The sequence below is a fragment of the Bombina bombina genome, chromosome 3 (genome assembly GCF_027579735.1).
Source record: "Bombina bombina isolate aBomBom1 chromosome 3, aBomBom1.pri, whole genome shotgun sequence".
Classification (NCBI taxonomy): domain Eukaryota; kingdom Metazoa; phylum Chordata; class Amphibia; order Anura; family Bombinatoridae; genus Bombina; species Bombina bombina.
In genome coordinates this window covers 944,554,860-944,578,105 of record NC_069501.1, presented here as the reverse complement: position 1 = coordinate 944,578,105, position 23,246 = coordinate 944,554,860, and the positions used below count along the sequence as shown (strand labels likewise).

At 39.1% G+C, this 23,246-nt stretch overlaps 1 protein-coding gene across 1 annotated transcript in view; it reads left to right on the top strand.

The window, feature by feature from the left end:
• The window catches only part of VWA8 (von Willebrand factor A domain containing 8), a 1,436,595-nt gene that overhangs the window by 746,598 nt on the left and 666,751 nt on the right, over nt 1-23,246 (top strand). The window contains exon 27 of the mRNA XM_053707969.1: nt 20,797-20,948. Coding sequence (XP_053563944.1) covers nt 20,797-20,948 — 152 coding nt within the window. The remainder of the gene's footprint in view (nt 1-20,796; nt 20,949-23,246) is intronic.

The following is a 23,246-nucleotide window of genomic DNA, read 5'->3' as shown; positions in this document are numbered from 1 at the left end:
TATATATATGTATATGTCAAAAATACATCAATGTGAACATTGCATGTCCAATACAAGAAACCCAGTAATAGATAAGGGAGAAAAAATGAGAAAGGCAAAATATATCCCATACATCAAAATTATGTTAATGTGAAAACATATACATAAAAAAAATGCAAGTATTAGATTTGCAATTATATACACTGACATGCATTGAGGCTAGACAGATGACATAGGATAGCAGATGCCATCAATCATAGTGGTCACATATAATCATCCTACTGTAACTGGATTTATTCAACAAAGTAGCAGATATCCCATTCTTTGTTGAGGCCAAAGGGTGTCCTAGTATTCAGTTTCCATATCCAGTAAAGTTCTTTTTTGGAAAGTATTGTATTAGTATTACCACCTCGAATGGGCCTTTTGGGCTAAATCAATTACCTTGACTGTAAACTTAGATTGATCAGTAAAATGTAGACCATTAAAATGTCTAGCTACACTCGAATCCTTATTATAGTTCTTGATGTCTCTCTTATGTTCCCCTATCCTGGATCTGAGGGCACGTGAAGTCTGACCAACGTATTGTTCCGAACACAGAGAGCATTCTATGAGATAGACTACAAACGTCGTGCCACAATTGGCATAATGATTAATCTTAAATTTAGCTTTAGTTGAATGACTAATGAAGTCTATTCCCATAGAAATGTGTTGACAAGTGTGACAGTTCCTTGACAGGCATTTAAAGGTCCCTTTCTTGTTAAGCCATTGTGAACCTTTTTCTCTGATATTGTTATTAATCATACTGGGAGCAAGCTTCCTAGCAAGTGTTGGTGCCTTTTTTGACACAAATTTGATCTTATCTATAACTTTGGCCAAGGCATTGTCACCCTTTAGTATAGGCAAGTTCTTTCTGATGATATTGCATAAGTCATTAAACTGCAAGGAGAATTCTGTAGAAAAAAACACTACATCTTTATCAAACACTTCATTCTTACCCTTTCTACATAAAGGGTTGTAATTCTTCTTAACATCCTCCAATGACTGCTGCAATATATCATAATTGTAGCCTCTGGCAATTAGTCTGTCCATCAATTGACCAGCCTGATGATTAAACAAATCATCAGAATTTGTGTTCCTTCGAAGCCTAAGAAACTGGCTCTTGGGAATTGATTTTATTAAATGCTTGGGATGGCAAGATGAGGCATGTAGAATCGTGTTACCAGATGTGGGCTTTCTAAATGTGTCTGTGATCACCTTATTAAGTTCCACTGAACCACGTAAAGTAAGATCTGAAAAGTGTATTTCTATATCCTGAATCTCACCAGTAAATTTCAAGTGAAGGTCATTGTTGTTCACATAATCCAAGAATTCTTCAAAAACGAAATTGCCTTTGACCACAAAAATGAGATCATCAATAGACCTCATATACGTGCATATATTGTCAAAAAACGGATTGCTGCTATTGTAGAGGCTGCCAAGCTCCCACCATCCCACAAATAAATTAGCGAATGAGGGCGCAAATTTCGCCCCCATCGCTGTACCACATGTTTGTAAGAAATATTCACCATTGAACATAAAGTAGTTGTGGGACAGCAAGAACTCGACAGTCTCACAAAAAAACAGTTTGAACTCCCTTGAGTTTAAAAGCTATTACCTATCAAAGCATATTAAACTGGTTCCATCTTCTAAACAGTGTTTGGCAGAGAAATTTGCCTTTAAGTTTAAGCTGAAAGTTGGTTTGCTGTTAACCCTGTGATCCCGATATTGGATATTCCATTCCGTTAATTTTACATTTACATTTATGTCTCAGGGTCATATTTGTAGTCACAGCAATTGGTGCTTAAACATGATTTTGAGCTGTAAACCATAGTAGTAACAAGGATTTATCTGCTTTTGTCATATATTGAATCATTTGTCCAACGGAGAGTCAGCTTTGTTTATGTTAAGTGAAATCACAGTACATTACATCGCATTCTGTATATATTGATTTGGATAAAAGAAAATTCTGATGTATATTTATACCCACTGTGACTAAGACCTCCGGTCTAAGTGATATCAGTCCACTTACCAATTGCCCTCTCAAAATACAAAACAAAAAATAAAAAAGAAGAAACAAAAATAAATGTACCTTTATAAATGAATAATTGAATGCACTTGGGCATTGAAATACATTTGCAGTACAGCACATTTTTTATACAACACATCAGCATTTTATATAATCATGGAGGGGGAGGCAATTAGCCTCAATAAATCTATTTTTGATGTACAGAGCAGGAAGACCTATTTTCAGTCGATTTTCTCATTGGAAGACAAGGAGTTTGTGGACAAAGATATAAAGAGTTTATTTAACCAACTTGAAAGGTTACTCATGATGGACCTTCGTTTGATGTGGGATGTAGTAGCATTTGAGCACTATCTTCAATCCAAGAGATTCCCTAGAGGATTAAGGATAAAAAAGTTTCCTTCTTATGACTTAAATGATGATGACGTCACAACTGAGTGGAAAGAAGCACTTACTACCTGTTCACTAATAATCATTGATATTCTTATTAGGAGTAAAAACTCCAAAAGAGACTCCTTAAAGGGACAAATTTCCAGCATCAAACAGGAATTAAAGAATCATAAACAAGATGAGGAGTATGCTGAATTAAAATCCACCATGAAGAAAAGAATCCGAAAACGTGATAGTGAATTGGCATCACTAAAAGGCAGAAAATTTAACAGGGATCAAGATGATTACATGAAAAATAATGTGTACGATTGGTCCAGATTTATTAGAAGACCGCGCAGGTTTTCTGTCAATCAGAGAAGCCATGACTCTAGTGCTAACACTGATACAGATGGAGAGAGTCTTAATCTTAATAAAAGTAAAAGTAAGAACAAGCATAAGAACAAGCATAAGAAGAAGTCATCCTTGGCAAGTCCATCTGTTTCTATGTTAGAACCTAAATCCATCTTAAAGAAAAATCATAACAAAAAAATCAAGAAAGTAGTGTTCTCATCAACTGAATTGGACACTTCTGACCAAGACTCAGTCTCTTCACATGAGAGCTCATTTTCTTCATCCTCTTCTTCTTCTTCTTCCTCTCTTTCTGCCCCTCCCTTACTCTCGTTACAGGGTTCGTCTCATGAAGAACGTAAGAAAAAAGAAAATGATGTTCGCCCTAAAGTAAGAACACAGGAAATCCCTTTAGGAAAAGGAAAGGGACGCGCAGAGCCAGATCCAGGAGAAGGAAGAAGAGTTTCAAAGAGGGGGCCCAAGAAGAATTAGCCCTCAGTGTGATCAACTTATCGGACTTTCAACTTACTAAAGATCATATAACTGTTCTATCTAAGGGTTTAGGTTTTGCTCCAACTTACAATTTTTCAGTTTTCAATACTTTACTTGATGTTAATAAGTTTGTAAGGAAGCTAACGTTACATAAGCATTTCCATAACTCTGTTGATAGTAATGAGATTGATGATGATGATGTACTGAATGAGGTCAGAGAGGAACATATTGATTCATTTGATCCCAGTGCCATTGTATCAGACATGAATTTGATTCATAATTTTGATTTCAAAGATATATGTGCTTTGGAACAATTAAAAGTTCTGGGACATGATGACACTGAGATCAATGATTCACTTGTTCCCAAACCGAAAAAAGCTAAATCAAATTTTTATCCGACCCAATCTAGAGGTACACACATTAATCTTTTTCAAAAGCAAGTCGAAAGGGAAATTGTACATTTAGGTCACCAAAGGTTACATACTTATAGTTGTTACAATCTTACAAACAAACAGAAGATAGCTATTAAACAATTGGAAAGCCAACAAGATCTGGTCAATCGCACATCAGATAAAGGTGGGAACGTAGTTGTTATGTCCAAAACACAATATATTAATGAGGCCTACAGACAACTAAATGATGGAATCACATATAGAAAGTTAACCTCTAACCCTGAGAAGGAGTTCTCAAGGAAGCTTGACAGACTGCTTGGGGACGTACTTGCGTTGGGTTTTATATCCAATGAGGAGCATGCATCTTTAATTCCATTGCATCCAGTGACGCCCGTCTTTCACCACCTACCCAAATTACAAAAGGACCCAGTCAACCCACCAGGTCGCCCAATAATTTCTGGGATAGGCTCACTATTTGAGCCCTTATCTGAGTGGGTTGACTCTGTGCTACAACCCTTGGTTAAAGGTTTGAGTAGTTATTTAAGGGATTCTTCCCATTTGCTTACAATTATCAATAAAATCAAATGGAATGTTTATCATAGGTGGGTGGTGATTGATGCGGTCTCACTGTACTCATGTATACCGCATACTTTAGGTATACAAGCGGTCTGTTTCTTCTTGGACAATTATACCAATTACTCAAGGGATTGCAAACTGTTTTTTTGTGAGACTGTCGAGTTCCTGCTGTCCCACAACTACTTTATGTTCAATGGTGAATATTTCTTACAAACATGTGGTACAGCGATGGGGGCGAAATTTGCGCCCTCATTCGCTAATTTATTTGTGGGATGGTGGGAGCTCGGCAGCCTCTACAATAGCAGCAATCCGTTTTTTGACAATATATGCATGTATATGAGGTATATTGATGATCTAATTTTTGTGGTCAAAGGCAATTTCGTTTTTGAAGAATTCTTGGATTATGTGAACAACAATGACCTTCACTTGAAATTTACTGGTGAGATTCAGGATATAGAAATACACTTTTTAGATCTTACTTTACGTGGTTCAGTGGAACTTAATAAGGTGATCACAGACACATTTAGAAAGCCCAGATCTGGTAACACGATTCTACATGCCTCATCTTGCCATCCAAAGCATTTAATAAAATCAATTCCCAAGAGCCAGTTTCTTAGGCTTCGAAGGAACACAAATTCTGATGATTTGTTTAATCATCAGGCTGGTCAATTGATGGACAGACTAATTGCCAGAGGCTACAATTATGATATATTGCAGCAGCCTTTGGAGGATGTTAAGAAGAATTACAACCCTTTATGTAGAAAGGGTAAGAATGAAGTGTTTGATAAAGATGTAGTGTTTTTTCTACAGAATTCTCCTTGCAGTTTAATGACTTATGCAATATCATCAGAAAGAACTTGCCTATACTAAAGGGTGACAATGCCTTGGCCAAAGTTGTAGATAAGATCAAATTTGTGTCAAAAAAGGCACCAACACTTGCTAGGAAGCTTGCTCCCAGTATGATTAATAACAATATCAGAGAAAAAGGTTCACAATGGCTTAACAAGAAAGGGACCTTTAAATGCCTGTCAAGGAACTGTCACACTTGTCAACACATTTCTATGGGAATAGACTTCATTAGTCATTCAACTAAAGCTAAATTTAAGATTAATCATTATGCTAATTGTGGCACGACATTTGTAGTCTATCTCATAGAATGCTCTCTGTGTTCGGAACAATATGTTGGTCAGACTTCACGTGCCCTCAGATCCAGGATAGGGGAACATAAGAGAGACATCAAGAACTATAATAAGGATTCGAGTGTAGCTAGACATTTTAATGGTCTACATTTTACTGATCAATCTAAGTTTACAGTCAAGGTAATTGATTTAGCCCAAAAGGCCCATTCGAGGTGGTAATACTAATACAATACTTTCCAAAAAAGAACTTTACTGGATATGGAAACTGAATACTAGGACACCCTTTGGCCTCAACAAAGAATGGGATATCAGCTACTTTGTTGAATAAATCCAGTTACAGTAGGATGATTATATGTGACCACTATGATTGATGGCATCTGCTATCCTATGTCATCTGTCTAGCCTCAATGCATGTCAGTGTATATAATTGCAAATCTAATACTTGCATTTTTTTATGTATATGTTTTCACATTAACATAATTTTGATGAATGGGATATATTTTGCCTTTTTCATTTTTTCTCCCTTATCTTTGGACAATAGACCCTTTTGTATTACTGGGTTTCTTGTATTGGACATGCAATGTTCACATTGATGTGTTTTTGACATATACACACATATATATATATATATATATATATATATATATATATATATATATATATATATATATATATATATATATACATTATTAATAGGGCCTATTGTATGATTTGGGTCTTTTATATGTGATTGACAATGCACACATTATTGTGCTTTTTGACAAATATATATATATGTGTATATATTTCATCCGTGACAGTTTAGTGTGTTGTACATTGGACACAGTGAAATAAGTAAGTTCCCCAAAGGGGAAATCTTTCTCTCCTCCTTTTTGTCTCAGAATGGTTTGAGAATTTTTGAGTTTGTAAAAATAGGGTACATCAAATAGTTAAGTATTAAATTACATCAGTATGTAGTATTGGACCATATTAAATCCAATTGGTCCAAACAAATAATATGAATTGATGGTTATAGTGAGGCTATGTGTAGAATTATACAAATTTTCCTATTATTGACATATTTATTATAGGTGTGTGATAAACTCAAATAGATGTATAAGTCTTCTCAACAGTCAATATTAGGAGCTAACAACAATGTTTTTTCATTTATATTTTCATCTGTGTATGAAATTGTTTTTTATTTACATATATATGTATTTTCTTTATTCATTGTTATGTATGTTTGTAATACTATTCTTTTTTCCTTTGTGGTGCACCATTTAAATCCAAGCACCTTCTTTGGAGGGTGTGTATAGGAAACGGGGTTATCCCCGAGAAACGCGTCGCTACTATCTCTGTATTTTGAGAGGAGATCTGTTTTTCACACACCCAGCTGTAATTTGTTATACCTTTGGTATTTTTATTGTGTATAATAAAATACTGATTTTATCTTTTACAAGTCTGGTGGTTAGTGTGGCAGTCTCCTTGTTAGTAACCTAAGGGCAGTCCAGCCCCTCTCCCATTCCTACTTCCAGCTCCAGCCTGAGGAAGCCTTTCTCTGCAAGATTGGTAGTTTGGAGACCTGAAGCCATAGGATTCCAGTGTTGCCTGTCTCAACGGGGATTCCTTTGCACAGCCAGCTGGTTTGCTGCTAAATACCAGCCCGCTCCCACTGGCACAATAGAGTGCCTTCACGTTTGTGAGTACCCTGTATCTTGTCTCGTTTGGATATTGTGGTTCTTATTGATCTACACATGTGGTGCCTCTGTTTCTGTTTCAGTTTTCCATCATAGCTTTTGAAATTCTGATTGGTTAGAAACCAGTCAAATGATGCACCACACAGGTGGGGAATCATCCTATGATTAAGTGCTGAACAGCACGAAACATGTCAGGACTCCGCTCCCCATTCCCATGACTTTTTTTGCTTTTTGTGTTGTGCTGTACTGCATTGCATGAATCCTTGCCTTTTTTTTTTTGCTGTTTGCTGTTTTAATTATGAAAGAATAAAAAGCCTGGTTTTATCCTATTTCATTGGAGTGCTGCCACCTTTGTACCTTATGTTCTCAAGTCTGCTCGACTTCCTTCAGCGGGCTCCCTGCTGCAAGTGTATTTGCATTGACTGTGTTTTGAGGGCTATGAATGGACAGCTACCTACACACCTCCTGGCTGTAGCTACGTCACCATCCGTCTACTCAGAAAAGAGGGATGCCTTTCTAGGGTGCTTTTGGGATCTATCCTCCTTAGGAGGAGTTGTCCCGGTGCCTATTGAAGAAACAGGTTTGGGGTTTTATTCAAACCTTTTCGTGGTCCCAAAGAAGTAGGGAACTTTCCGCACAATTCTGGACCTAAAATGCTTAAATAAAGTTCTCAATGTCTCTTCCTTCAAGATGGAGACGATAAGGTCCATCCTTCCTTTAATTCAGGAAGGCCAGTTTATGACCACTATAGATCTGAAGGACGCTTACCTTCATGTTCCAATCCACAGGGAACACTTTCAGTTCCTGAGGTTTGCATTCCTGGATTAGCACTTTGAGTTCATTGCCCTTCCGTTTGGCCTAGCTACTGCTCCAATGATCTTTATGAAGGAAACGTTGCAAGCTAACTTCGGCATGTCTTGCCCTCCGGACCTCCTTGAGTCCCTCTGTGGCTCAGTGTATGGAGGTGATTGGTCCCTGCATGGTCATCATTCCTTTTGCCAAGTTCCGTCTCAGACCTTTACAACTGTGCATGCTGAGGCACTGGAACAGCGATCATTCAGATCCGTCTCAACAGATTGTATTAGACAGCCGGTCGAGAGAATTGCTCTCTTGGTGGCTCTGTCCAGATTATCTGTCCTGAGGGACGTGCTTTTTAAGACCATCCTGGGAGATTGTGACTACGGACGCAAACCTATCCGGATGGGGAACTGTTTGGGGTGCCAGGAAGGCACAGGGGTTGTGGACTCAGGAGGAGTCCTTCCTCCTGATCAATATTTTGGAACTATGGGCAATGTTCAAGGCCTTGAAGGCCTGGCCACTTCTGGGTTCGTCCCAGTTTATCGGATTCCAATCAGACAATATAACCTCAGTGGCTTACATCAACCATCGGGGGGGACGAGAAGTTCCTTGGCGATAAAGGGAGTAGCTCAGATTCTGGAGTGGGCAAAAGCCCACAGCTGTTCGCTGTCAGCGATCCACATTCCGGGTGTTGACAACTAGGAGGCGTATTTTCTCAGCAGGCAATCCTTCCATCCAGGGGAATGGTCTCTCCATCCCGATGTGTTTGCAGAGATATGCAGCAAGTGGGGGACGCCGCAGATAGATCTTATGGCGTCTCGTCTCAATACCAAGCTACCTAGGTACGGGTCGAGGTCGAGGGATCCCCAAGCGAATCTAATAGATGCACTAGCAAACTCATATATTTTTTTCCTCCATTACCACTTCTTCCTCAAGTGGTGGCCCGCATCAAGCAGGAGCAGGTATCAGTAATTCTGATTGTTCCATTGTGGCCGCGAAGGACGTGGCTCGCCGATCTAGTGGGGATGTCCTCATCTCCTCCGTGGAAGTTACCTTTTCACACAGTGTTATCTATGTGAAACACATGAACTAACACCCTCTAGTGGTGAAAAACTTTCAAAATGCCCTGAGCTTAGATGCGGCCTTCAAGGGCTTAGAAATTAGCATATGAACCTGTAGATTTAGCTTTCAACTAAGAATACCAAGAGAACAAAGCAAAAGTGATATAAGTAAATTGGAAAATTGTTTAAAATCACATGCCCTATCTGAATAATGAAAGTTTGTTTTAGACTAGACTGTCCCTTTAATATCCTTGCATCACCTATTAGTTTTGAACATGAGTACAGTATTTATGAAGTTCATTTTCTTGACCTTAACATTAGCAAAATGCAGGGATCGGATGGGTACTCATTCTGTACTTTTGTGTACACAAAGCCCACCGATAGAAACTCTCTCCTGCTTGCTAATAGTTATCATCCTGCCGATCAGAAGAAGGGGATAGTTACCTCCCAGCTCACAAGGATCATAAGGAACAATACCTTGGACAGCACCAGGCAAGTACAGGAACAAGCCATGAGAGGTAAATTATTGACAAGGAGATATGACCACAGATTGGTCAATGCCAGTATGGAGCAACTGAGCACTGTCGACCAGGAACAACTGCTTTACAAGCAGAGCAAAGAAGGAAGCTATTAATTTTGTAACCACTTTCACTCCTCTCCACAAGACTTTGGAGAAACCGATCAAAAAGAATTGGGACATAATCAAGAGTGACAAGACACTTCCCTTTAGGAATATGGACACTCCACGGCTGGTGTACCGCAAAGCTCCCAACCTGAGGGACATGCTGGTACAAAATGATCCCAGGTTGTGTTATCAACATAAGACATGGCTACAAGATAGGAAGAAAATAGGCTGCTTCTGATGTGGCAACTGCACTACCTGCAACAGTATGATTTCTGGACCCAAATTCCATCACCCACAAAGTGGTAGGAGCTACAAGATTAAACACTGTCTAACTTGTATAAGTGAATTTGTAATTAATACACTTCGTTGTCATTGTTAATTGGTCTATGTTGGTAAAACAACCACTACCTTCCGTGAAAGAATGGCTAACCATAGCTGTGCCATTAGGGAGGCCATTGACAAAGGGACATCGGATCAACCTGTGGCTCACCATTTTGCACAGGCAGGTCACACTGGGGGGATAGACACAAAAATTTACTCCAGATGGAGACTAGGTGGATTTATCATCTAGATACTGTTACTCCCAAAGGACTTAATGTGCTTCTTGACTACAGTGTCTTTTTATGAACCTTACAGTCATTTCTATCTTTTATCTACATATGGATACAGATGGACTAATCCGTTTGGAGTGCTATCAGGATTTTCCTTCCTTTTGAAAATGATTGGCTTTGATTTGATCGATACTCTGGTTGCTGTATTAAAAAAACACATAAAGTTAACACCATACTCCAGAAGACATGTTACATTGTCTTTTTAGACATCTCTACCAGTGTATAATTGTTTTTAATAGTGTTCATTTTTTCCCTTTTATATATATGTTTTGTATTTTTTGTACATAATAGAATACATCTGTATAGATTAATCCTTATATTGTGGAGAGCGTGATTATGTGAAGCTACTGCCTCTCTGTGCATTGTTTCTTTTGCATGATGTACCGAGTCCACGGATTCATCCTAACTTGTGGGATATTGTCCTTCCTGACAGGAAGTAGCAAAGAGAGCACCACAGCAGAGCTGTCTATATAGCTCCCCCCTTAACTCCACCCCCCAGGCATTCTCTTTGCTGGCTCTAAGCAGGAAGAGTAAAGAGAAGAGGTGTTAAACTGTTAGTTTTTATTTCATCTTCAATCAAGAGTTTGTTATTTTTAAATGGTACCGGTGTTTTACTATTTGCTCTCAGGCAGGACATAGATGAAGATTTCTGCCTGGAGGATGATGATCTTAGCATTTGTAACTAAGGTCCACTGCTGTTCCCACATGAGCTGAGGAGTACAGGAAAACTTCAGTGTGAGGAACGGTTCTTGCTGTTTAGCAATGAGGTATTTTCAGTCATTTTTTCTGCAGAGACTGTGTTAACTCAGAAAGGCTGACAGTATCCCCATTAGGGGAAGGGGAAGCAGTAATCCTAGTATGATAAAGGTTTTACTAGCTTGCATAAAGGGCTAAAAAAAAAAATTTGGGCATTCAGTTTGTTTATGTAAAATTGGTACAAACATTTGTGTGTTCTGGGAGTAAGGTTTATGTTTATGGGACGTTTTCTTGAATTGTCATTTGGCTTATTTTGCGTTTGTTATAACCCACATGGTTTTCAAACTAGGTTAGATTTGAGTAGGCCCCAGTAACATCGAGAGAGGTGGGCGGGGCCTATTTTCACGCCTCAGTTGCGCATTTGCTTATACAGACAAGCAGCAAGCAACTTCTCCTGAGGTCCTGATGATCTTCTGAGGGCCTATTCGAAGCTTTAACCCCATATTATCGTTCCTAAGGGCAGGTAGGGCCACAGCAGAGCTGTGGCAAGGTGCTTATAGGGGTGTTTAACCGGTTTTAGACATTTTTCAATCCGGTTTTGTCATTTGGGGGTTTATTGCTTATTAACTTGTGGTGCAATCCTTCTAAAGCTTAGTGGGTTCACTTTTAAAATTTCAGAAAAATTGAAGCAATTTTAACCTGTTTTGCAGTTTGTGTATGACTTTTTTTTCTCTTAAAGGCACAGTCCCGTTTTTGCAAATTGTGTTTTTTTTCATTAAATAAAGTGTTTTCCAAGCTTGCTTGCTTTATTACTAGTCTGTTAAACATGTCTGACACTGAGGAAAGTCATTGTTCAATTTATTTAGAAGCCATTGTGGAACCCCCTCTTAGAATGTGTCCCACTTGTACTGATATGTCTATAAATTGCAAACAGCATATTTTGACTTATAAAAGTTTGGCATTAGATGATTCTCAGACAGAAGGAAATCAGGTTTTGCCATCTAGTTCTCCCCAAGTGTCTCAACCAGTAACGCCCGCACAAGTGACGCCAAGTACTTCTAGTGCGTCTAATTCTTTCACCTTGCAAGATATGGCTACAGTTATGAATACTACCCTCACAGAGGTTTTATCTAAGCTGCCTGGTTTGCAAGGAAAGCGCAGTAGCTCTGGGTTAAGAACAAATGCTGAGCCTTCTGACGCTTTAGTAGCCGTATCCGATATTCCCTCACAATGTTCTGAAGTAGGGATGAGGGATTTAATGTCTGAGGGAGAGATTTCTGATTCAGGAAAGACGTTTCCTCAGACAGATTCAGATATGACGGCATTTAAATTTAAGCTCGAGCACTTCCGCTTATTGCTCAGGGAGGTTTTAGCTACTCTGGATGATTGTGACCCTATTGTAGTTCCAGCGAAATTGTGTAAAATGGACAAATATTTAGAGGTTCCTGTTTATACTGATGTGTTTCCGGTCCCTAAGAGACATTGTTACTAAGGAGTGGGATAAACCAGGTATTCCGTTCTCTCCCCCTCCTGTTTTTAAGAAAATGTTTCCCATTTCTGACACCATAAAGGACTCATGGCAGACGGTCCCTAAGGTGGAGGGAGCTATTTCTACCCTGGCTAAGCGTACAACTATATCTATTGAGGACAGTTGTGCTTTCATTGATCCTATGGATAAAAAATTAGAGGGTCTCCTAAAGAAAATTTTTGTTCATCATGGTTTTCTTCTTCAACCTATAGCGTGCATTGTTCCTGAAACCACTGCAGCTGCCTTTTGGTTTGAGGCTCTAGAAGAGGCTCTTCAGATGGAGACCCCACTAGATGATATTTTGGACAGAATTAAGGCTCTTAAATTGGCTAATTCTTTTATTACAGACGCCGCTTTTCAGCTTGCTAAATTAGCGGCTAAGAATTCAGGTTTTGCCATTTTAGCGCGTAGAGCGATATGGCTTAAGTCCTGGTCAGCTGATGTTTCATCTAAATCTAAGCTTTTGTCGATCCCTTTCAAAGTTAAGACCCTATTCGGGCCTGCATTGAAAGAGATCATTTCAGACATTACTGGAGGGAAGGGTCATACCCTCCCTCAGGATAAGTCAAATAAGACTAGGACCAAACAAAATAATTTTCATTCCTTTCGAAACTTCAAGAGTGGTCCCTCTACCTCTTCCCCTGCTGCAAAGCAAGAGGAGAACTTTGCTCAATCCAAGCCAACCTGGAGACCTAATCAGGTTTGGAACAAGGTAAGCAGGCCAAAAAGCCTGCTGCTGCCACTAAGTCAGCATGAAGGGGTAGCCCCCGATCCGGGACTGGATCTAGTAGGGGGCAGACTCTCTCTCTTTGCTCAGGCCTGGGCAAGAGACATTCAGGATTCCTGGGCAGTAGAAATTGTAACCCAGGGATACCTTCTAGATTTCAAGGATTCCCCTCCAAGGGGGAGATTCCATCTGTCTCAATTGTCTGTAAACCCGACAAAAAGAGAGGCTGTGTAGATCTTTTTACCATGGGAGTGATCTGCCCAGTTCCAAAAGCAGAACAGGGGAGTGGGTTATACTCCAATCTGTTTATAGTTCCCAAAAAGGAGGGAACCTTCAGACCAATTCTGGATCTCAAGATCCTAAACCATTTCCTAAGAGTTCCATCTTTCAAGATGGAGACCATTCTAACTATCTTACCATTGATCCAGGAGGGTCACTATATGACCACCGTGGACTTAAAGGATGCGTATCTACACATTCCTATCCACAAAGATCATCACCAGTTCCTCAGGTTCGCCTTTCTCGACAAGCATTATCAGTTCGTGGCTCTTCCTTTTGGGTTGGCTACGGGGCATAGAAGTGGCGCCTTATCTAGACGACATTCTAATTCAAGCGTCGTCCTTCCAACTAGCCAAGTCTCACATGGACTTAGTGTTGGCCTTTCTAAGGTCTCACGGGTGGAAAGTGAACGTAAAAAAGAGTTCTCTTTCCCCCCTCACAAGAATTTCATTTCTAGGGACTCTGATAGACTCGGCGGACATGAAAATATTTCTGCCGGAAGTCAGGAAATCAAAGATTTTGTCCACCTGCCGAGCTCTTCATTCCATTCCTCGGCCGTCAGTGGCTCAGTGTATGAAGGTAATCGGACTAATGGTAGCGGCAATGGACATAGTTTCGTTTGCTCGCTTGCATCTCAGACCACTGCAACTATGCATGCTCAATCAGTGGAATGGGGATTATGCGGATTTATCTCCTCAGATAAATCTGGATCAAGAGACCAGAGACTCTCTTCTTTGGTGGTTGTCACAGGATCATCTGTCCCAGGGAATGTGTTTCTGCAGGCCAGAATGGGTTATAGTGACGACAGACGCCAGTCTTCTGGGCTGGGGTGCAGTCTGGAATTCCTTGAAAGCTCAGGGTTTGTGGACTCGGGAGGAGGCTCTCCTACCGATAAATATTCTGGAATTAAGAGCTATTTTCAATGCTCTCCAGGCATGGCCTCAGCTGGCCTCAGCCAGATTCCTCAGGTTTCAGTCGGACAACATCACGACTGTAGCTTATATCAATCATCAGGGCGGAACAAGGAGTTCCTTAGCGATGATAGAGGTCTCAAGGATAATCCAATGGGCAGAGGTTCACTCTTGCCATCTGTCAGCGATCTATATCCCAGGCGTAGAGAACTGGGAGGCAGATTTTCTAAGTCGTCAGACTTTTCATCCGGGGGAATGGGAACTCCATCCAGAGGTGTTTGCTCAGCTGGTGCGGCTATGGGGCACACCAGAGTTGGATCTGATGGCGTCTCGTCAGAACGCCAAACTTCCTCGTTACGGCTCCGGGTCAAGGGATCCTCAGGCTGTACTGATAGATGCTCTAGCAGTACCCTGGTCGTTCAACCTGGCTTATGTGTTTCCACCTTTCCCTCTCCTCCCACGTCTGATTGCCAGAATCAAACAGGAGAGAGCATCAGTGATTTTGATTGCGCCTGCGTGGCCACGCAGGACTTGGTATGCAGACCTGGTGGACATGTCATCCCTTCCACCATGGTCTCTGCCATTGAGACAGGACCTTCTGATTCAAGGTCCATTCAAGCATCCAAATCTAATTTCTCTGCAACTGACTGCTTGGAGATTGAACGCTTGATTCTATCAAAGCGGGGTTTCTCTGAGTCAGTCATAAATACCTTGATATGGCGTAAATATCTTTTTTGGTGCGAATCCAAAGGCTTCTCCTGGAGTAAAATCAGGATTCCTAGGATTTTGTCTTTTCTCCAAGAGGGATTGGAGAAAGGATTATCAGCTAGTTCCCTAAAGGGACAGATATCTGCTCTGTCTATTTTGTTGCACAAGCGTCTGGCAGATGTTCCAGACGTTCGGGCTTTTTGTCAGGCTTTAGTTAGAATTAAGCCTGTGTTTAAACCTATTGCTCCGCCATGGAGTTTAAATTTAGTTCTTAGAGTTCTTCAGGGGGTTCCATTTGAACCCATGCATTCCATAGATATTAAGCTTTTATCTTGGAAAGTTTTGTTCCTAGTTGCTATCTCTTCAGCTCGAAGAGTTTCTGAACTATCTGCATTACAATGTGACTCACCTTATCTGGTGTTCCATGCTGATAGGGTGGTTTTGCGTACCAAACCTGGGTTCCTACCTAACAGGAATATCAATCAAGAAATTGTTGTTCCTTCTCTGTGTCCTAATCCTTCTTGTAAGAAGGAACGTCTGTTGCACAACTTGGACGTGGTTCGTGCTTTGAAATTTTATTTGCAGGCAACCAAAGATTTTCGTCAAACATCTTCTTTGTTTATTGTCTATTCTGGAAAGCGTTAGGGGTCAAAAGGCTACGGCGACTTCTCTTTCCTTTCGTCTGAAAAGCATCATCCGTTTGGCTTATGAGACTGCTGGACAGCAGCCTCCTGAAAGGATTACAGCTCATTCTACTAGAGCGGTAGCTTCCACATGGGCTTTTAAAAATGATGCTTCTGTTGAACAGATTTGTAAGGCTGCGACTTGGTCTTCGCTTCATACCTTTTCAAATTTTACAAATTTGATACTTTTGCTTCTTCAGAGGCTATTTTTGGGAGAAAGGTTTTGCAAGCAGTGGTGCCTTCCATTTAGGTTCCTGTCTTGTCCCTCCCTTCATCCATGTCCTAAAGCTTTGGTATTGGTATCCCACAAGTTAGGATGAATCCGTACACTCGGTACATCATGCAAAAGAAAACAAAATTTATGCTTACCTGATAAATTTCTTTCTTTTGCGATGTACCGAGTCCACGGCCCTCCGGTCTATTCAAGACAGATAGTATTTTTTTATGTATACTTCAGTCACCTCTGCACCTTATAGTTTCTCCTTTTCTTCCTTGGCCTTCGGTCGAATGACTGGGGCGGTGGAGTTAAGGGGGGAGCTATATAGACAGCTCTGCTGTGGTGCTCTCTTTGCTGCTTCCTGTCAGGAAGGACAATATCCCACAAGTTAGGATGAATCCGTGGACTCGGTACATTGCAAAAGAAAGAAATTTATCAGGTAAGCATAAAAAAAAAATGTCTGCGTATAACAGACAGCTCTGCCCTCGGTGACGTAGATTGGGAGGTTCGGCTATATAAATTAGCCATGCTGTTCTGCAATCTGATGTTTAGAGGTTGACATAAGACGTCTCGGGCTCGGCGTTGCACTGTCCCGTGATCCACTGCTTAGATTTAAATAGCCATCAGGTGTTGCATGATCTACACCGCCGCTTTTGTTCTGCTTTCCACATCCATTGAAAAAAGGGTCAGTATGACACTGAAACGTCTGGTATCGTGGATTTTAACTTGAGTCATTAAAAGTGAAGTTTTACTCTACTAAATCCCGTGAGTGATGTGTCTTTCTCCTCTGGTCTTATATATATATATATATATGTGTGTGTGTGTGTACCCGGTCCAGTCTGGATGTGCTGCCCTTTCTCCTGATTTTGCTTATGTCCAGGGAGATTACATAAGTCTGTGAACCCTGACCTGTTCCCAGTTTGTTTGATTATTAGCTTGCATTTGTGTGCATGGCTGCAGTTGTGTGGCTGTATTAGGGACTCGGGTATGTGGAAGAGACCTTGACGTGGTACCTGGGCTTGTCCCATTTGGCCAAATGCGGTGACTAACTCTTCCAGTTTTGCTTTTAATCCTAGCTGAGAGCTTGTGAGTGAGTATTGGACTTTATGTGTGTTGTAGTGTCTGTTTCTGTAATTCTCCCTAAGGACTTGCACCCTGGCAGGCCTGGGGTTAACTGCCTGTGACTCTGTAAATAGTGGAGCTTTATGTGAGTGCGATAGCAACCAAAGCTGAGCCTGTTTATGGGTCATGGGATGTGTACCCGGTCCAGTCTGGATGTGCTGTCCTTTCTCCTGATTTTGCTTATGCCCAGGGAGATTACATAAGCCTGTGAACCCTGACCTGTTCCCAGTTTGTTTGGTTATTAGCTTGCATTTGTGTGCATGGCTGCAGTTGTGTGGCTGTATTAGGGACTCAGGTATGTGGAAGAGACCTTGACGTGATACCTGGGCTTGTCCCATTTGGCCAAATGCGGTAACTAACTCTTCCAGTTTTGCTTTTAATCCTAGCTGAGAGCTTGTGAGTGAGTACTGGACTTTATGTGTATTGTAGTATATATATATATATATATATATATATATATTTATATATATATACACACAAACACTGGATAATTCCCACGGATGGCATCCGTATCTCCCAGGATATCCAAAAAGCAGGCACAAACAGAATTTAACCAATCGCCTTTAATGACAAGCAAAGGCTAAACACCATGGTTTGCTTGTCATTAAAGGCGATTGGTTAAATCCTGTTTGTGCCTGTTTTTTTGGATATCCTGGGATATACGGATACCATCCGTGGGAATTATCCAGTGTTTGTGTATACTCTATTACTGCGGAGCACCAGGTTATTGAGTGGTTGGTGTGTGCTGTTTCCCGAAATCTCTGTATATATATATATAAAAAAAAAATTTATATATAGTTATAGATATATACAGATACATATAGGAATATCTATTTAACAATATATAGAACATTTTCCCCTATGTGAAGAACATTGGAATATACAATATTTACAGTTAATACACACTATAACACTTTATTATATATGAATATGACAAAAATATGATTTTTCATGTTTTCAGCTACTTGATTGCAAAGGGCTCCAATGCACTTATATATGTATACTTATGTATTTATGTGTTTGAATGTATATATATGTCTGTAAATACATATATACACATATAAATACATACATTCAAATGTACACACACACACATATATATTCATATTTAGATATTTGTATTTAGATGCATGACATTTTTTCTAACACCTAAAAAGTTAATAGCTTTGAATCCCACCCCCTGCCTACACACAGCAAATCATGCACAGGCATGAACTGTCAATTGCTAAGAGGTGGAGAAGAGGGTAGGAAAGTAGCGGTCTAATGACCGCTGCTTGATAAAATCTTGACTGCGGGTTCTCTTGTGAGAACCTGTAGTCATAGGGAGTAGAGGGGCTTGATAAATTGAGCCTTAAAAGTGGTGCAGCTGAGCTACCACACATGATACTTCAAAATAATTTATTATGATAATGCAGTTAGTTTAAAAAAATGCTATAATGGTCATTAGCTAAAAGCATATTATTATTCAGCCATAAATAATAATGTTACAGAGATACAGATGTAATACAGCTATTATTTCATTAAGAATGTAGGTAAATAATTCTGAAGAATATCCCGAACCCCTGCACTCTCTAAACCAGGCAGTGACAGAAGTCATCTAAGGGAATATTAGCCACTATTTAAACCAACTCCCTGTTTCATCATGCAGTGTCTGACCATTAATACAATCCCTTCTGATTGCAGGTGGTTGAAATGAGTTTCCCATAACTGAGAGTGAGGAATAATGCCTGGAGTAGGTAGAAACATCTCCCAGAGAGAGATGTGAGGGATGGGGAATTCCCACTCCTTTGTTGACCTCCTCTTTTTGCATTATTCACTTTAGTTTCTAGTGATTTGGAGTAAGGAAGTTTGAGCTTCAGTTTTTCACCAGGAAAAAAAAAGAGGTCCCAGCCACCTTGGTACTGACTTGTGGGTGACTCTCAGAGTGTTGGTTACCCTCAACCATAAAGCATGATGCTGCAGGAGAATATTGCCAGGGGTTACTGGATATGGGTGATGAGTTTCTTGTCTACTTTATTTTTATCTTGATGGTCCTGCTGTAGAATATATATTGGATTGTAAAGCTTGTAAAGTAAGTAAAATTGGACAAAAAGGTGAACAGGAGACGTGAACTTCATGGGAGAAGATTGATATCAACATAAATAGAAATTATGCATTAGAATGTTCAGGGAGAAAAATAATTTTACTACCCTTTCTATCCGCTGGTTTTAGGGATTAGCTAGGCTTCATTGTTATAGTTTCAAATCTGTGTTTATGAAAGAATGTCCTATACCTTCATATATGTTAAAGGGATAATAAAGTCAAAGTTAAACTTGCATGCTTCAGAAAAAAACATACAACCTTGTTCCAGCTTACTTCTGTTATCTAATTTGCTTTGTTCTGTTGGTATCCTTTGTGAAAAGTTTAACAAGGTAGGCTCAGGAGCAGCAATGCACTACTTGGAAAGCTGTTTAAATTTGTATGCTCTATCTAAATCATGATAGAAAAAGTTTGTGTTTTGTGTCCCTTTAAATATTTCTAGACTTTTAGGGGCCTATCTATCAAGCTCCGAATGGAGCTCGATGCCCCGTGTTTCTGGCGAGCCTGCAGACTCGCCAGAAACAGCAGTGATGAAGCAGCGGTCACAAAGACTGCTGCTCCATAACATGTCCGTCTGCTCTGAGCAGGCGGACAGACATCGCCGGAATTCAACCCGATCGAGTACGATCGGGTTGATTGACACTTCCCTGCTGTCGGCCCATTGGCCGCGAGTCTGCAGGGGGCGGCGTTGCACCAGCAGCTCTTGTGAGCTGCTGGTGCAATGCTGAATACGGAGAGCGTATTGCTCTCCGTATTCAGCAAGGTCTGGCGGACCTGATCCGCACTGGCGGATCAGGTCCGCCAGACTTTGATAAATATAGGCCTTAGAGTCCATGATTGTTTATGTATAGTTAATTTTTTTTTCTCCATATAATCAGTTTGTGTACTTTTTTGTTTATGTTATTATTTTTCAAATTACGAATATTAGGTTTGTTTTTCTTTACATCATCTTAAATAATTAGTCTTTTCTATTGATCTTCATTTTACTTTTTTGTAGCGATGTTAGATAGCTATTCCTTGAGTTATTGTCTTTTTGTTGTTATTATTTTATAGAGATAGGAAAGTAAAATTTTAACTTGCAAAATCAAAAAGAGCATGTAATTTTAAGACACTTTTAAAATCACTTATTTTTTCAAATATGCTTTGTTTTCTTGGTATCCATTGTTGAAAATTAAAATGCACATATCCTACATTAGTGGGAGCTAGCTGATGATTGGTGTCTGCACACATTTGTTTCTTGTGAATATGTTCAGCTAGCTGCCAGTAGTGCAATGCTGTTCCTTCAGCAAAGGATAACAAGAGAATTAAACATATTTGATAAAAAAGTAAATTTGTTTAAAATTATATGTTCTATCTGAATCATGAATTACATTTTTAAGGTTTCCTGTGCCTTTAAGTATATTTTGAACCCAATTTATATAGCTGCATTCACAGCTTCAAAGCCTTTGTTTGCACTGCAGGCTCACACATGCAATCTTGAAACTGCAATTTAGGAATTAGCGGTCAAAAGACAGATTCTTTCAAACCTTTGTTCTGACTGATCAGAGTGATTGACAACACTTGTGCTTGAGTGATTGGCTGCGCAACAGCGAGGGGTGGGAGCGCACAAGAGAGCTCTTGTGGAATCTTAAATTTTGTCAGGTGATGCTGCATCAACAGTATTGATTTTGCGTAGACAATATGTCACAAAACTGTTTATTTTTCCCCTCTTTATACAGAAATTTCCAAATGAAGGGCTAGCAAATGTTGTCCGAAATGTTTTTGACTTTGACTCCTACAATCAAGAAATGCGTGAAATTTTGATTAATTCTTTACACAAACATGGAATTCCAATTGGAGCTAAACCATCCAGTGTTCAGCTAGCTAAGGAGTAAGAAATATGTATTTATTAACATTATCAATTAGTAATACTTTTTATTTTTATATAATTTTATGTTAAATGCTTAGGATGTTTATTAACATTAACATTTTAAATGATACAAACAATAAACCAAGTGTTTATCTAACTTTGTGTTTTTGCGTTTGCTTTTATTAAAATATTGTAATTAAATGTGATTTTCCCTATAGTGTGTTGAGTGGGTTTGCAAAGTACCTATCACGCACACACTCTAGAGGGTAAAACTGTATGTTTGTATTTAGAAATACTGAGATATAGATAGAGAGAACATGCTGGGAAAGATATTTAATAGACAGATAATTATGCAGGCCAATCTGGAGGGGGGTATTCCAACGCAGGGAGGTCAATTTTGAGGGGGTGTCATCAAGATAATAGTAAAATCCATGAGATGATTTAAAGGGATATTATATTGTAGTTATGCATATCTTAGAATACACATCAATATATCAAGCTTGTGAATAATTCTTATGCCTTCAAAAAATGTTAATATGTACTACATATACACAAGGAAGGATCAGTACTAACACACTTGATTCCTTTCGGTTGTAGATTCAAATTAGTGGTGTCCTGGTGCAGCACCTGTCAAACCCCCCTCACTGAGTCTCAGAAATATATTCAAAAGAACCCAGAAGGTGGCACTCAGGTAACTGTACCTTTATTGAAACAAGCAATGTTTCAGGGCCTCTTGCCCCTTTTCTCAAGCTTGAGAAAGGGACAGAAGCCTTGAAACGTTGCTCACTTTAATAAAGGTACAGTTACATGAGTGCAACTTCTGGGTTCTTTTCAAAAATGTTAATGATGGAAATTTAAATCAATACATTTTAGCATAAGGACACTTTTTCTTGTTTTAGCTAGTAAGGATAGCCACTCATGGAGCAAATAGTTTATTTATTAGTATATTTTTTTAAATATTTAATTATAAAGAATGCATTAAAAACTAATGTGGATCTGTTTTCTTTAATATATTTATTTGATAAAGTAAAAGTAATTTATTGAGCAGAATCAATGCTAAACTACCTTAATGGATGGGAAAAGGGAGGGCTTTTTTCTACTGCAAATGTGTGAACCACTTTCTTTTTCTTTCTTTTTTTTTTAAAAAAAAACCGAAGCTACATTATTCATTTTTAAACTTTTAAAGCTGCCAATAAGTGTTGTTGAAAAAAATAGAAAGAAATGCAGGCGTCAGAAATGTTTGAAAGCAAGTTGTTGTTTATTTAATGAGTGCTTTCCCAGAGTGTCTTAGAGATGAAATGTATTAATTGGCTTTATTCAAGCTGCTCAAAGCCTTATAAATAAGTAGAAAGTAAGTGTAGAAGTACAGACAGATTTTTAAGAGCACATCTTTCATGTAGGTCTGACACAAAATATCTCTTGTTTAGGAATAGACTGCAGATAAATATTAGGATCATTTAAAGAGGAAGGTAATGATAATGAAATAAGATCAAGTGGATAGACAGTATGAAAAAATGGTGTCAGAATAGTGGCAATCTCATCTTTTTTTGCAGGTGAAAGTCGATAAGTGTGGTTATAGTATAGTGGCTTGGTTAATCTTAGCTGCTTGTAGTCTTTGATTAAGATATTGGACGTATATTTTGGAGAAGCTCTCAGTAGTTCCACCTTGTTTTTTTAAATAGTTGATGGTGTATTGGTGGGGGGATAGAGCATGTAGGGTGCTAGTCTAATGAGAAGTTAGTTTTTTCAATGAGTTATTCAACAATTTAGAAGCAAATCTTTAAATAGAATTGTCATGAGGATGTTCTCCAATGCCATTACTCTTTAAACTATTTCTTAGAGTGAGCAACTAAATGCTTTATGATCAAACTCATTTTTATATCATTCCCAATAGTTGGTGAATTACAACATATACTCGTGTGAAGCTTCACATGCAGCATCTCTTAATAATTATATATTTTTTTAACTATATTTTAAAGGAACCCAATGTATCTTAATCATCCAGATCTACGGCATCAACAATCATTCATTTTTGTAAACTGTATGATAATCTACAGCTAGGTCTATAAGTATTTGGTCAGTGACACAATTTTCATAGTTTTGGCTCTGTACACCACCACAATGGGTTTAACAGAAATATCTATGAACCGTTAAGAATTACAGCAATTTTTATGTATAGTTCCCCCATGTTCAAGGGCTCAGAAGAAATAGGACAAACCAACACAATCATAATCAAAATGATCATCACTGCAGGCATTGCTGTTAACCATACAAGGTAAAACAGCATAGAAGAAACATATTAAAGATTTCTCCTTTGGC